General features: G+C 37.7%; 1 protein-coding gene across 1 annotated transcript in view; it reads right to left on the bottom strand.

The window, feature by feature from the left end:
• Positions 1–383: 383 nt before the first annotated feature.
• Positions 384–16,009, bottom strand: part of PCDH11X (protocadherin 11 X-linked) — a 527,317-nt gene continuing 511,691 nt past the window's right edge. The window contains 4 exon segments of the mRNA XM_034649548.1: positions 384–412; positions 415–577; positions 580–688; positions 690–993. Of these exon segments, the coding sequence (XP_034505439.1) occupies positions 384–412; positions 415–577; positions 580–688; positions 690–993 (605 nt within the window).

The following is a 16,009-nucleotide window of genomic DNA, read 5'->3' as shown; positions in this document are numbered from 1 at the left end:
TAAATTTATTTTTAGCTTTTGTTTGTTTTTTTTTAAAGATTTTATTTATTTGACAGAGAGAGACAGCCAGCAAGAGAGGGAACACAAGCAGGGGGAGTGGGAGAGGAAGAAGCAGGCTCATAGCGGAGGAGCCTGATGTAGGGCTCCATCCCATAATGCCGGGATCACGCCCTGAGCCGCAGGCAGATGCTTAAGGACTGCGCCACCCAGGCGCACCTATTTTTAGCTTTTGACTAAGTGACTCACTCTAGACTTCATTCTGGTATCTGTTTCTATTTACATAGCTATTTACAAACCTAACAATTTGAAATATTCATTGAAATTGGATCTTCAACTTTTGTTATATACATCCTATTGGAAAATGTGAAGCAGCCATTTTAGCTTTATAAAGGATGTTCTTCCATAATGGGGAATCACCCCTAGAGGGTCTGGCCTGTGGGGCTAGATTGAATGTTGTCAAGGGAATGGCTTTACTTGACTAATCACTAGGATGAAGTCCTTCAGACATGGTGTAAAACTGAGATCTTGCATTACCTTGCACTCCCTGATCAATAGAAAGTAGTATATCAGGTCCAGAACCTTGACCCGACCTTGCTGCAAAGCCATTGGTGTCTTCCTAGGGCTGTGATGGAAGACAGCAGCCTGTGGCAAAGGCAGGCTGAAGTGGATTGCATCAGCCTGTGCCTGGAGGGGGGCTGTATTGGAGGACTGAGGCCTGTGTTGGTGGAGGGCTGTGGTGCAGTGTAATAGCCTGAGTCACTGGAGGGCTGTGGCTGAGACAAATGGTCTGTGTCACTGGAGGGCTACAGCAGCAAGCAGAGGTCTTCGACAGGGATGGGCTGTGGCATAGAGCAGGGGCTTCTGCCTGTGAAGGGCTGGAATGAGTCAGAGAAGCTGGCATCCAGCAGGTATCAGAATGGCCCAAGATGAGACATTCTTGAGTGCAGTTGTCAGAGGCCTCTTCCACAGTTGGTTGAACAGTTATTTCTGTAGCTGTTGGGATGGAAAACAAATAAAATTTATATTTCCAAGGCATATTTTTTTCAAACTAGATTTTATTTTTTAAATTTTTTTATTATGTTATGTTAGTCACCATACATCCAAGGCATATTTTTATTAGCTACTTAAAGCAAATCATATTGTTATAGGAATAGCGAATTACATATAAATACATCAAAGACTTGCAGTATTTTCACAATTGGTACTTGATTTGTCAAGAGGTAATTCCTAGGGAAACATAAATAACCAGGAGTGGGTGGATGGGGGTCTCATTTTTATAATTAGAATACTTTGACCTAGTCTCCCAAATGTAGGTATTTTTCACTGTGTTTGACTGTAAATAGAATCTAGGGTCATTGACCTATACATATAAGTCAGTTGAAATGTGGTTCCTAACTAACATGAAGAGAGGACATAAAAATAAAATGAATGAGGGGCACCTGGGTGACACAGCGGTTAAGCGTCTGCCTTCAGCTCAGGGCGTGATCCCGGCATTATGGGATCGAGCCCCACATCAGGCTCCTCCACTATGAACCTGCTTCTTCCTCTCCCACTCCCCCTGCTTGTGTTCCCTCTCTCTCTGGCTGTTTCTATCTCTGTCAAATAAATAAATAAAATCTTTAAAAATAAATAAATAAATAAATAAATAAATAAATAAAATGAATGAGAAAACCAGGCTAGAAATATATAATGAATTAACCAATTACAGCTAACAATTTGGTTAATAATATAATTAATTAATGAGAATAAACCTAAGAATAAATTAAGTTAATTTGGAAAAATAGTTTATTTAACTCTAAGATACAACTTTTAGTTTCAAGAATGAAATATAGCTATAATTATCTCAAAGATAAATGATTCCTATATTCCTCATTTTCTGAAATCATGATAAACTACAGATCCAAATTACTTAGCTTTAAACCATAAAACTTTCTAAAACTCTTTTATAAGGTTTCTGTAAAGTTTTCAAATGCCAATGGGTATGAAATATCAATAAGCATACCATAGAAAGACTAGAAAAATAATAAGCATACCATAGAAAGACTAGCAAAATGAAGGTAGAGAAGATATATAAATATAAAACTTGACTTTAGAGTAAGGAATGCTATCAGGTACAATGAAGGAAATTACCTCATGACAAAAAACCCGGTTTTCTGAGAAGAAATAACAATCCTAAAAATTAAAAATAGAAATACAGCTTCCTACAAATCCCCAACAAGATAAAAGATTCAGGTACTGTCATTATCTCATCACATTTAAAACCAAAGAATATAGCATGAAATAACAAAATCATTAAAGATTAATTCACTCCATTAGATAATCACTTATCTTTATTTATAGGACACTAAAAATTGTCACTATCACATTGACATTTAAGATATCCTATCTTTTTTGCATAGTTATATTTGAGAAGTAGTTGGGAGGATAGAATTTTATGTATTTTGGGTGATATTCAATAATAAAAGCAAACACGGAAATATTTGAACACACATAACTACACATTAAAACAAAATTTGCAGTACGGGTCATCAAAAACTACTCATCTGGCAGCCTTAAATTTTGCAACAAAATAAGACATAGTTTCAATATTTGCCTATATATGATTAGGAAATTGATACAAAGTCATTTTCACAGAAAGAAGCTATGATTTATGGCATTCTTTTTTTAAAAGTTTTTATTTAAATTCCAGTTAACATACAATGTAATGTTAATTTCAGGTGTACTTTATCATGTTCAACACTTTCATACAACACCTGTTGCACATCACAAGTGCACTCCTTAATTCCCAACACTTATTTAACCCACACTTCACCCACCACCCTTCAGGTAACCATCAGTTTGTAATCTACAATTAAGAGTCTGTTTCTTGGTTTGCCGGTCTCTCTTTCTTTCCCTTTGCTTCTTTTTCTTAAATTCCACTAATGAGTGAAATCATATGGTATTTATCTTACTCTGCCTGACATATTTCACTTAGCTTAATACTCTCTAGCTCAATCTATGTCATTATAAAAGCAAGATCTCATTCTGTTTAATGGCTGAGTAATATTTCATTGCATATATATACCACATATCCTTTATCTATTCATTGGTCCATGGACATTTGGGCTGTTTCCATAATTTGGCTATTGCAGATAATGCTGTTATAAATAATGGGGTGCATGTGTACCTTTAAATTAGTATTTTTGAATTCTTTGGGTAATTATCTAGTATTGCAATTGCTGGATCATGCAGTAATTCAATTTTTAACTTTCTGAGGAACTGCCACACTGTTTTCCATAGTGGCTGTGTCAGTTTGCATTCCCATAAAAGGCACAAGGGTATTACCCAATCTCCGCACCCTCACCAACACCTGTTGTTTCTTGTATTGTTGATTTTAGCCACTCTAACAGGTGTGATGTGATATCACCTGGGAGTTTTGATTTGCATTTTCCAGATGATCAGTGATGTTTAACATCTTCTCATGTGTCTGTTGGCGATCTTTTTATCTTCTTAGGAAAAATGTATACTCATGTCTTCTGCCAATTTTTAATTTGGATTATCTGATTTTGGGTTGTTTAGTTTTAAGTTTTTTATATATTTTGGTTACTAACCCTTTATCAGATACATCATTTGCAACTATCTTCTCCCATTCTGTAGGTTGTCTTTTAGTTTTGATTGTTTCTTTTACTAAGCAGCTTTTTATCATGATTAAGTCCCAATGGTTTATTTTTGCTTTTGTTTCCTTTGTCTCAAGAGACTATCTAGAAAGAAGTTGCTACATCTGATGTCAAAGAGGTTACTGCCTCTTTTTTCCTCTAGAATTTTATTGTTTCAGGTCTCACATTTAGTTCTTTGATCCATTTTGAATTTACTATTTTGTATGGTGTAAAAAAAAGTGGTATAGTTTCATTATTTTGCATGTAGCTAACCAGTTTTCCCAACACCATTTGTTGAAGAGATTATCTTTTTCCCCTTGGATATCCTTTCCTGCTTTGAAGATCAGTTGCCTTATAATTGTGGGTTCATATCTGAGATTTATCTTCTGATCCACTGATCTATGTATCTATTTTTGTGCCAGTACCATATTGTTTTGATTACTGTAACATTGGAATATAGCTTAAAGTGTGAAATTGGGATGCTTCCAGCTTTTTTTTTTTTCTTTTTCAAGGTTTCTTTGGGTATTCAGGGCCTTTTGTTGTTCCACACAAATTTCAGGATGGGTTGTTCTAGCTATGTGAAAAATGCTGTTGGTATTTTGATAGGGATTGCATTAAATGAGCAGGTTGCTTTGAGTAGTATCGACATTTCAACAATATTTGTTCTTCCAATCCATGAGCATGGGATGTTTTATTTTTCCATTTCTTTGTGTCATCTTCAATTTCTTTCACCAGTGTCTTATAGCTTTCATAGTATGGGTCTTTCACCTCTTTTGTTAGGTTTATTCCTAGATATCTTACAGTTTTTGCTGCAATTGTAAATGAGATTGATTACTTAATTTCTCTTTCTGATGCTTCATTATTGGTGTATAGCAATGCACCAGATTTCTGTATGTTGATTTTGTATCCTGTTACTTTACTGAATTCCTTTATCAATCTAGGAGTTTTTGGGTGGAGTCTTGCGGGTTACTATATACAGTATGTCGTGTGCAAATACTGAAAGTTTTTTTCCTTGCCAATCTGGATGACTTTTATTTCTTTTTTGTTTTATGAATGCTGAGACTAGGACTTCTAGTACTATGTTAACACCGGTAAGAGTGGTTATCACTGTCTTTTTCCTGACCATAGGGGGAAAGCTCTGAGTTTTTGCCATTGGAGATGATATTAGCTATGGGGTTTTCATATATGGGTTTATTATGTTGAGATATGTTCCCTCTAAACCTACTTTGTTGAGGGTTTTTTTTTTTAATCATGGGTGGATGTTGTAACTTGTCAAATGATTTTTCTGCATCTATTGAAATGATCATATGGTTCTTCTCCTTTCTTTTATTAATGTGGTATATCATGTTCATTGAGTTTGAATATTGAACCAACCTGAAACCTAGGAATAAATCTCACTTGATCATGTGAATGGTGTTTTCATTGTATGGTTGGATTTAATTTACTAATATTTTATCGAGAATTTTTGCATCCATGTTCATCAGAGATCATGGCCCCTAGTTCTTTTTTAAGGGGGACTTTATCTGATTTGCAGTAATGCTGGCCTCATAGAATGAATTTGGAAATTCTCCTTCCTTTTCCATTTTTTTTGAACAGTTGAAAATAATAGGTATTAACTTTTCTTTAAATGTTTGGTAGAATTCTCCTGTGAAGCCATCTGGCCCTGAACATTTGTTTCTCGGGAGATTTTTTTATTACTGATTCAATTTCCTTGCCGGTTACTGGTCTGTTCAAGTTTTCTATTTTTTCCTGTTTCAGTTTTAGTAGTTTATGTTCCTAGTAATGTATCCATTTCTTCTAGGTTGTCCAATTTGTTGGCATATGGTTTTCCATAAAATTCTTTTACAACTACTTATATTTCTGTGGTATTGGTTATTATTTCTACACTTTCATTTATGATTTTATTATTTGGGTGCTTTCTTTTTTCTTCTTGATATGTCTGGATAGAGGTTTACCAATTTCATTATTTTTCTCAAAGAAACAGCTCTTTGTTTCATTGATGTTTTGTTTTGCCTTTTTAGTTTCTTTTTTTTATTTTTATTTTTTTTAATTTTTTTTAAAGATTTTATTTATTTATGCGACAGAGATAGAGACAGCCAGCGAGAGAGGGAACACAAGCAGGGGGAGTGGGAGAGGAAGAAGCAGGCTCATAGCGGAGGAGCCTGATATGGGGCTCGATCCCATAACGCTGGGATCACGCCCTGAGCCGAAGGCAGACACTTAACCGCTGTGCCACCCAGGCGCCCCTGCCTTTTTAGTTTCTACATCATTTATTTATGCTCTAATTTTTATTAACGTACTTCCTTCTTACCACATTAGGCTTCATTTGCTGTACATTTTCTAGGTTCCTTACCTGTAAGGTTAGGTTGTCTGTAAGAGATTTTTCTTGCTTCCTGAGGTAGGCTTGTATTGCTATGTAATTCCTTCTTAGGACAACTTACACTGTATACTAAAGGTTTTTGAACATTGTGTTTATTTTTCATTTGTCTCCATGTATTTTTTTACTTTTTCCATTGATTTTCTGGTTGCCCCAGTCATTGTTTAACAGCATATTGTTTACACTCCATGTATTTGTTGTTCTTCCAGATTTTTTCTTGTGATTAAATTCTAGTTTCAAAGCACTGGGCTCAGAAATATTGCACGGTATGATTTCAGTCTTTTTATTTTTCTTCAGTCCTGATATGCGATCTAACATGTGATCTATTCTGGAGAATATCACATGTTCACATGAAAAGAATGTGTATTCTGCTGTGTTAGGATGGAATTTTCTGAAGATATCTGTTAAGTCATTCTGGCTCAGTGTGTCATTCAAAGTGATTGCTTCCATGTTTATATTCTGTATAAACAATCAATCCAGTTCGAGGAGTTAAGATGGCGGAGGAGTAGGGGTCCCCTTTTTCAGCTGGTCCTCTCAGTCGAGCTGGTTAGGCACAAGACCATCCTGAACACCCATGGAATCAGCCTGAGATTCAGGAAGATACATCTGGATCTCTACAAATGAACATCTCCAGCACTGAGTATTGAAGTACGAAGCAGGGAGCCATGAATCTGCACACAGATATCAGAAGATAAACAGAAGGGGGAGAGAGCTGCCGTGTTGGAGCACCAGGAAGCAGGAGCCACCTGCATTGGGGAGCGGGCTGACTCATGGACTGGCACCCGCGAGACAGATGACTGAGATCGTGAGCCAGGGAACATGTGCGACCACTCTGAAAACCAGAGCTATGGAGTGCACACGAACCACACTGAAACAGAGTTCCAGAGTGTGTGGGGGCGGCTGGTGGCTGGCGGTGTTAGAAACACAAAGGACAGAGACGTGCCAGTCCTGGAAGTGAGGGCTGGGATGCCAGGTGTGGGGCGCACATCCCGGGATGCTGTAGGGTTTAGCAGCACCAAAAGAAACAGAATTAATGAGGCCAGAAGAGCTCAGTGAAGAGCGGACTGTGAACCCTCTGTTCAGAGACAGAGGCTGGGATTCAGCCATTGCTGCTCTGACTCTCAGAAGAGGCACAGCAAACTGCCAGGGAAAGCCACCAGTGAGCAAAAGCCTGGAAATACCAGCTCATAATGTGCCCATTCCCATAACCCCTCACAGGAGACAGGGAGACTCTACCCAAACAGGGTGGCCTGAGTATCAGTGTGGCAAGCCCTTCCCCCAGAAGGCAGGCTGAAAAATCAAGAAGCCCACATCCCTAAGGTCCTTAAAAAACAAGTGCACAATGCCTGGGTTATGGTCAATAATTTGGGCTATGGACAACCCCGCAACCTCTCCTCATCAGAATGACAAGAAGGAGAAATCCTGCCCAGCAAAGAAAAGACAATGAGTCTGTGACCTTTGCCACAGAACTAATGGATATGGATATAAACAAATTATCAGAAATGGAGTTCAGAGTAACAACAGTCAAGATGATGTGTAGACTTGAAAAAAATATTAATGAAAATATTAATGAGAATATAGAATCTCTAAGGGTGGAAATGTGAGCAATTCTGGCAGAAATTAAAAATGCTATGAATCAAATGCAGTCAAAACTAGATGCTCTAACAGCCAGGGTAAATGAGGCAGAAGAACAAATCAGTGAATTGGAGGATGGATTAGTAGAAAAGAAAGCTAAACAGAAACTTGGCTCAAAAAAATCCAATCTCAAGAATGTAGGTTACCGGAGATTACTGACTCAATGAAACGTTCCAATATCAGAATCATCAGCATCCATAAGGGGTGGAGAAAAACAGAGGTCTAGAAGAGATATTTGAACAAATTTTAGATGAAAACTTCCCTAATCTAGCAAAGGAAACAAGCATTCATGTCCAAGAGGCAGAGAGACCCCTCCCAAGTTCAACCATGACAAACCTACGCCACATCACATCATAGTGCAATTCACAAATATTAGATCCAAGGACACAGTATTGAAAGCAGCCAGGGCAAAGAAAGTTCTCACGTACAAAGGCAATAATATTAGGATTATGTCAGACCTGTCTACACAGACCTGGAAGGAGAGAAAGGGTTGGGGGGGGGCATTTTTAAACCTCTTTCGGAGAAAAACATGCAGTCAAGGATCCTTTATCCAGCAAGGCTGCCAGTAAGAATTGATGGAGAGATAAGGACTTTCCAGAATCGCCAGTCACTGACCAATTTTGTAACCACCAAACCAGCCCTACAGGAGACATTAAGGGGGGTTCTATAAAAGTAAAAAGGCCCCAAGAGTGATACAGAACAGAAAGTTACAATCTATAGAAACAAAGACTTTACAGGAAACATAACATCATTATAATCTTATTTCTCAAAAATCACTCTCAATGTGAATGGCCTAAATGCTCCCATAAAACACCACAGGGTTGCAGATTGGATTAAAAGACATGACCCATCCATTTGCCATCTACAAGAGACTCATTTTGAACCTAAAGGTACATCCATACTGAAAATAAAGGGATGGAATACCATCTTTCATGCCAATGGACCTCAAAAGAAAGCTGGGGTAGCAATTCTCATATCAGACAGGTTGGATTTTAAACTAAAGACTGTAGTTAGAGATACAGAAGCGCACTATATTATTCTGGAAGGATGTATCCAACAAGTGGATATGACAATTATAAATATCTATGCCCCCAACAGGGGAGCAGCACGATACACAAGCCAACTCTTAACCAGAATAAAGAGACAAATAAATAAAAATACGTTAATAGTAGGGAACCTCAACACTCCACTATCAGCAATAGATAGCTCACCTAAGCAGAAAATCAACAGAGAAACAAGAGCTTTGAATATCATACTAGACGAGTTGGACCTCATAGATATATATATATATAGAATACTACACCCCAGAACAACAGAATACTCATTCTATTCTAATGTACATGGAACATCTCAAGATTAGATCATGCTCTGTGTCACAAAACAGGTCTCAACTGATACTAAAAGACTGAAATTATTCCCTGCATATTCTCAGACCACATGCTTTGAAATTGGAACTCAATAACAAGGAAACATTTGGATGACACTCAAACACTTGGAAACTAAGAACCATCCTGCTCAAGAACGATTTGATAAACCAAGAAATCAAAAATTAATTGAAACAATTTATGGAGATTGATGAGAATGAAAACACAATGGTCCAAAACTATGGGACACTGCAAAGGCAATTCTAAGGGATAAATACATAGCCATCCAAGCCTCACTCAAAAGATTAGAAAAATCCAAAATGCATTTTTTATATTCTCACCTCAAGAAGCTGGAACAGCAACAGAAGAACAGGCCTAATCTATGCACGAAGAAGCAATTGATCAAGATTAGAGCAGATATCAATGAATTAGAAACCAGGAGCACAGTAGAGCAGATCAACAGAACCAGAAGCTGGTTCTTTGAAAAAATAAATAAAATAGACAACCCACTGGCAGGACTTATCCAAAAGAATAGAGAAAGGACGCAGATTAATAAAATTATGAATGAAGAGGGAGAGGTCACAACCAACACCAATGAAATAGGAAGAATTGTTAGAAACTTTTATCAACAGCTTTATGCCAATAAATTAAGCAATCGGGAAGAAATGGATGACTTCCTGGAAACCTATAAACTACCAAGACTGAAACAGGAAGAAATTGATTTTTTAAACAGACCAATTAATTATGAAAGAGATTGAAACAGTGATTAAAAACCTTCCAAAAAACAAAACTCCAGGGCCTGATGGTTTCCCCAGAGAAGTCTATCAAACATTCAAAGAAGAGATAATACCTATTCTTCTAAAGCTATTTCAAAAAATAGAAACAGAAGGAAAGTTACCAAACTCATTCTATGAGGCCAATATTACCTTGATCCCCAAACCAGGCAAAGACCCCATCAAAAAGGAGTATAACAGACTGATTTCCCTCATGAATATGGACGCCAAAATTCTCAACAAGATCCTTGCTAATAGGATCCAACAGTACATTAAAAGGATTATCCATCATGACCAAGTGGGATTTATCCCTGGGATGCAAGGGTGGTTCCACATTCACAAATCTACCAGTGTGATAGATTGTATCAACAAGAAAAAAGCCAAGAATCATATGATCCTCTCAATAGATGCAGAAAAAGCATTTGACAAAATACAGCATCCTTTCCTGATTAAAACACTTCAAAGTGTAGGGATAGAGGGTACATTTCTCAATCTCATAAAAACCATCTATGAAAAGCCTACAGCCAATGTCATTTTCAATGGGGAAAAGCTGGAAGCCTTTCCCTTAAGATCAGGAGCATGACAAGGGTGCCCACTCTCACCATTTTTATTCAACATAGTACTAGAAGTCCTTGCAACAGTAATCAGAAAACAAAAAGGGATAAAAGGTATCCAATTTGGCAAAGAAGAAGTCAAAATTTCTCTCTTCTCAGATGACATGATACTCTATATGGAAAAACCAAAGAATCCACCCCCAAACTACTAGAACTTATAGAGCAATTCAGTAATGTGGTGGGATACAAAATCAATGCTCAGAAATCAGTTGAATACCTTTTTTTAAAAGATATTATTTATTTATTTGACAGAGCAGGAGACAGCCAGTGAGAGAGGGAACACAAGCAGGGGGAGTGGGAGAGGAAGAAGCAGGCTCCCAGCCTAGGAGCCCGATGTGGGGCTCGATCCCAGAGTGTTGGGATCAGGCCCTGAGCCAAAGGCAGATGCTCAACCACTTAGCCACCCAGGTGCCCCATCAGTTGCATTTCTATACATGAACAATGAGACTGAAGAAAGAGAAATTAGGGAATCTATCCCATTTACAATAGCACCAAAAATCATACGCTATTTTGGAATTAATTTAACCAAAGACGTAAAGGATCTATATTCTAGAAACTACAAATCACTCTTGAAAGACATTGAAGAAGACACAAAAAGATGGAAAAATATTCCATGCTCATGGATCAGAAGAGTTAACATACTTAGAATGTCCATGCTACTCAGAGCAATCTACACTTTCAATGTTATCCTGATCAAAATACAATGACATTTTTCAAAGAACTGGAACAAACAGCCCTTAAATTTGTGTGGAACCAGAAAAGGCCCCGAATCACCAAGGAACTGTTGAAAAGGAAAAACAAAGCTGGGGGCATCACAATGCCATATTTCATGCTGTACTACAAAGCTGTGATCACAAAGACAGCATGGTACTGGCACAAAAACAGACACATAGACCAATGGAACAGAATAGAGAACCCAGAAGAGGACCCTCGGCTCTTTGGGAAACTAATCTTTGATAAAGCATGAAAAACATCGAGTGGAAAAAAAGACAGCCTCTTCAATAAACGGTGCTGGGAAAATTGTACTGCCACATGCAAAAGAATGAAACTTGACCACTCTCTCACACCAGGCACAAAGATAGACTCCAAATGGATGAAAGACCTCGATGTGAGACAGGAATCCAGCAAAATCCTAGAGGAGAACATAGGCAGCAACCTCTACGACATCAGCCACAGCAACCTTTTTCATGACCCATCTCCAAAGGCAAGAGAAACAAAAGCAAAAATGAACTTGTGGGACTTCATTAAGATAAAAAGCTTCTGCACAGCCAAGAAACAGTCAAAAAGACGAAGAGGCAGACCATGGAATGGGAGAATATATTTGCAAATGACACTACAGATAAAAGACCGGTATCCAAGATCTACAAAGAACTTCTCAAACTCAATACACGAGAGACAAATGAACAAATCATAAAATGGGCAGAAGATATGAACAGACACTTTTCCAATGAAGACATACAAATGGCTAACAGACACATGAAAAAATGTTCAAAATCATTAGCCATCAGGGAAATTCAAATCAAAACCACACTGAGATACCACCTTACGCCAGTTAGAATGGCAAAGATAGACAAGGCAAGAAACAACAATTGTTGGAGAGGATGTGGAGAAAGGGGATCCCTCCTACATTGTTGGTGGGAATGCAAGTTGGTACAGCCACTCTGGAAAACAGTGTGGAGGTCCCTTAAAAAGTTAAAAATTTAGCTACCCTATGATCCAGCCATTGCACTACTGGGTATTTATCCCAAGGATACAGATGTAGTTAAGAGAAGGGCCATATGCACCCCAGTGTTCATAGCAGCATTGCCCACAATAGTTAAATCATGAGGAGCCAAGATGCCCTTCAACAGATGACTGGATTAAGAAGCTGTGTTCCATATATACAATGGAATATTACTCAGCTATCAAAAGAATGATTTCTCAACATTTGATGCAACATGGACGGCACTGGAGGAGATAATGCTAAGTGAAATAAGTCAAGCAGGGAAAGACAATTATCATATCGTTTCTCTCATCTATGGAACATAAGAACTAGGAAGATCGGTAGGAGAAGAAAAGGATAAAGAAAGGGGGGTAATAAGAAGGAGCAATGAACCATGAGAGACTATGGACTCTGAGAAACAAACAGGGCTTCAGAGGGGAGCGGCTTGGAGGAAATGGGATAGGCTTGTGATGGGTAGTTAGGAGGGCACGTATTGCATGGTGCACTGGGTGTTATATGCAACTAATGAAACATGGAGCTTTACATCAAAAACCAGGGATGTAATGTATGGTGACTAACATAATATAATAAAACATATTACAATAAAAGAAATAAACAATCAATCCTTTAGTGAGAGTGCGGTTTTGAGGTTCCGTAACATTATTGTATTATTATCAATGAGTTCCTTTATGTTTGTTTTAAATTGTTATATATATTTTGATGCTTCCATGTTTGGTGCATTAATTTTGCTCTTGTTACATCTTCTTGTTGGACTCTCTCCTTTATGATTATATAGTGCCCTCTTTGTCTCTTTTTATAGTGTCTGTCCTAAAGTCAATTTTGTTCAATAAGATTGGTGTTTCTCAGGCTTACTTTTGACATCCATTTGCAAGATAAATATTTCCTCATCCCCTAACTTTTATTCTGCAGGTGTCTTTAGGTCTGAAATTAGTCTAGTAGACAGCATATAGATGAGTCTTTTGGGTTTTTGTTTGTTTGTTTTTCCCATTCTGACACCCTATGTCTTTTGATTGCACCATTTAGTCCATTTACATTCATAGTAATTATTGATAGCTATGTATTTATTGCCATTTTACTACTTGTTTTGTCATTGTTTCTGGTGATTTTCTCTGACCCTTTCTTGTCTTTTTCACCTTTGGACTTTCCGTTCCACTCAAAGAAACCCCTTTAATATTTCTTACAGAGATGGCTTAGGGATTATGAACTTCTTTAGTCTTTGTTTCTCAGGGAAACACTTTATCTCTCTTTCTATTCTGAATGATAGCCTTGCCGAAGAGAGTACTCATGGCTGCAGAATTTTCCCATTCAGTACTTCAAATATATTATGCCATACCCTTCTGGCTTGCCAAGTTTCCATTTGGAAATCTCCAGCTGGCCTTACGGGTCTTCCTCTTTAAGTTAAGGACTTCATTTGTCTTGCTGTTTTTAAGCATTTTTTAATTTATCACTACATTTTGCAAATTTATTTATAATATGTTTGGTGTTGCCCTGCTTTTGTTGATTTTGATGGGTTTTCTCTGTGCCTCTTGGATCTGGATGATTGTTTCCTTTCCCAGATTAAGGAAGTTTCCAGCTATTATTTCTTCAAATAAATTTTCTGCCCCCTTTTCTCTTTCTTCTTCTTCTGACTCCTATAATACAAATTGTATTATGTTTGATGGACTCATTGTGGTCCCTAATTCTATTCTCATGTTCCATAATTCTTTTCTCTCTTGTTCAGCATCATTATGTTCCATGATTTTGTCTTCTATGTGACTAAGTTGGTTCTTTACTTCTTCCAGCCTGCAGTTCATTGTATCAAGCCTGTTTCCAATCTTATTTATTGCATTTACATTTTTCATCTCTGATTGATACTTTTTGAACACTTTTCTCTGTGGTGAGGTCTCACTGATACCTTCTATTCTTTTCTCAAGCCCAGTGAGTATCCTTGTGATTATTGCTTTAAATTTTCCATCAGAAAAGGAGTTAAGATGATGGAAGAGTAGGGAAACCTAAGGTTGTCTCATCCCTTGAATACAACTAGATAGTTATCAAATCATTCTGAACATCTGAGAAATCAGAGGTCTGAGAAAACAAATGCTGCAATTCTACAAGTAGAAAAGCAACCAACATTTGGTAGGTAGGATGTGTAGAGACTTGAATCCAGTTTAGCTGAGGATACTGTTGTGGGGAGGGACCCTGCTTAAGGAGGCCACCACAAAATATTATAAACAGCAGAGTGCAAAATTAGGAGTTTTAGATGTCTGCTACGGTGAAGGATATGCCTGGCTTAAAGGTCCTCAGGTGGCAAAGTGGAGCAGAATCCCAGGTGTGACAGACAGCATATCTGAGGATCCCCTGGGTCGCAAGAAGAAAGGGTGGCACCTAGGTGTGGCATAGGCTCTTGTCATAGGGGCATGGAAGCTGGCTAAGAACAGCAAGTCTAGGTGCTGGTGGTCTGCTCTGTGTTGCCATAAACTGTGAACTGCTACATAGTTGTGCAACCGCTTTCCTTGGACTGGTCCAGCAAAAAGCAGAAGCTTGGTGAGACTCTTCCTTGGAGGAAGAGCATGTATCTGTGCTGCAAGAGTCCTTAAATTTGGAGCTTTGAAATTCAGTCACATGTCTGAGATAAAAAAGCTCAGACAAAGGCAGGGTGAACAGAGTTCTGACAGAAACCGGGGAGACAACAGTGATTGATTGCTCTTCTGTGAAGCCTCATGGGGGGGGAGTGAATTTTCAGTTCCAGGGCTAGGGAACAGGGCACTGTACCCATTAATGTTGAAAACATTCAGGGAGCAAAACAGCACCACCTAGTGGAGTCCAGAGCCACTTAAATCAAGCCCTGCTTCCCTGTACACTGGAGGCACATTTTCATTAGGGCAAGTCCACCTGAGAATCAGCCCAACAGGTCCCTCCTGCTGAAGACCAACACAAACAACTCACTCGTACCAAGTTTGCTGATCATGGAGGTCTGCAAAGCTTCAGCTCTAGGGGAAAACATATCTAGAATTCTTTCTATTTTTATTCTTTAGTCTTTTATTATTATTTTTGAGTTATTTTCTTTCAATTCTTTTCTTTTGTTCTTTTTTAATTTTTATTTTTATATATACTTTCTCCAAATATTTTATTGTTTGTTTCCTTTCTTTGTATTTTATAATCTTCTTCTTTCTTTCTTTTTCTTTCTTTCTTCCTTTCTTATTTTGGGAACTAGTTTCTTTTAACAAGCAGATCAAAACACACCCAAGATCTAGTTTTGTTTTTGTTGTTGTTGTTATTATTGGGTTTTTTTTGTTGTTGTTTTGTTTTCTTTTTCTTTCTTCTTTTCTTTTCTGGACAATATGATGAGATGGAGAAATTTACCCCAAAAGAAAGAACAGGAGGTAGTACTCACAGCCAATGATTAAATCAATATGGATATAAATAAGATGTCTGAACTAGAATTTAAAACAATAATTATAAAGATACTAGTTGGGCTTGAAAACAGCATAGAACACACTGGGGAATCCCTTACTGTAGAGATATAAGAACTAAAATTGAAATAGGCCAAAATTAAAAATGACATAACCAAGATGTAGTCCCAAGTGGAGACCACAAAAACAAGGGTGAATGAAGCAGAAGAGCAAATCAGTAATAGAGAAGATAAATTATGTAAAATAATAAAGCTGAAAAAAAGAGGGAAAGAAAACTACTAGATTAGGAAGGTAGACTTATGGAACACAGTGATCCAATAAAGTGAAATAATATCCATGCTATTGGAGTACCAGAAGAAGAGTGGGAACAAGGGCAGAAAGTTTCTTTGAAGAAATTATTGCCAAGAACTTCCCTAATCTAGAGAAGGAAACAAGCATTCAAGTCCAGGAGGCACAGCAACTTTCCTCAAAATCAACAAAAATAGCCCAACCCCAC

The sequence above is a fragment of the Ailuropoda melanoleuca genome, chromosome X, assembly GCF_002007445.2.
Source record: "Ailuropoda melanoleuca isolate Jingjing chromosome X, ASM200744v2, whole genome shotgun sequence".
NCBI classification, from domain to species: domain Eukaryota; kingdom Metazoa; phylum Chordata; class Mammalia; order Carnivora; family Ursidae; genus Ailuropoda; species Ailuropoda melanoleuca.
Note: the sequence above shows the minus strand (reverse complement) of the source record. Positions and strands in the feature narration are given on the sequence as shown.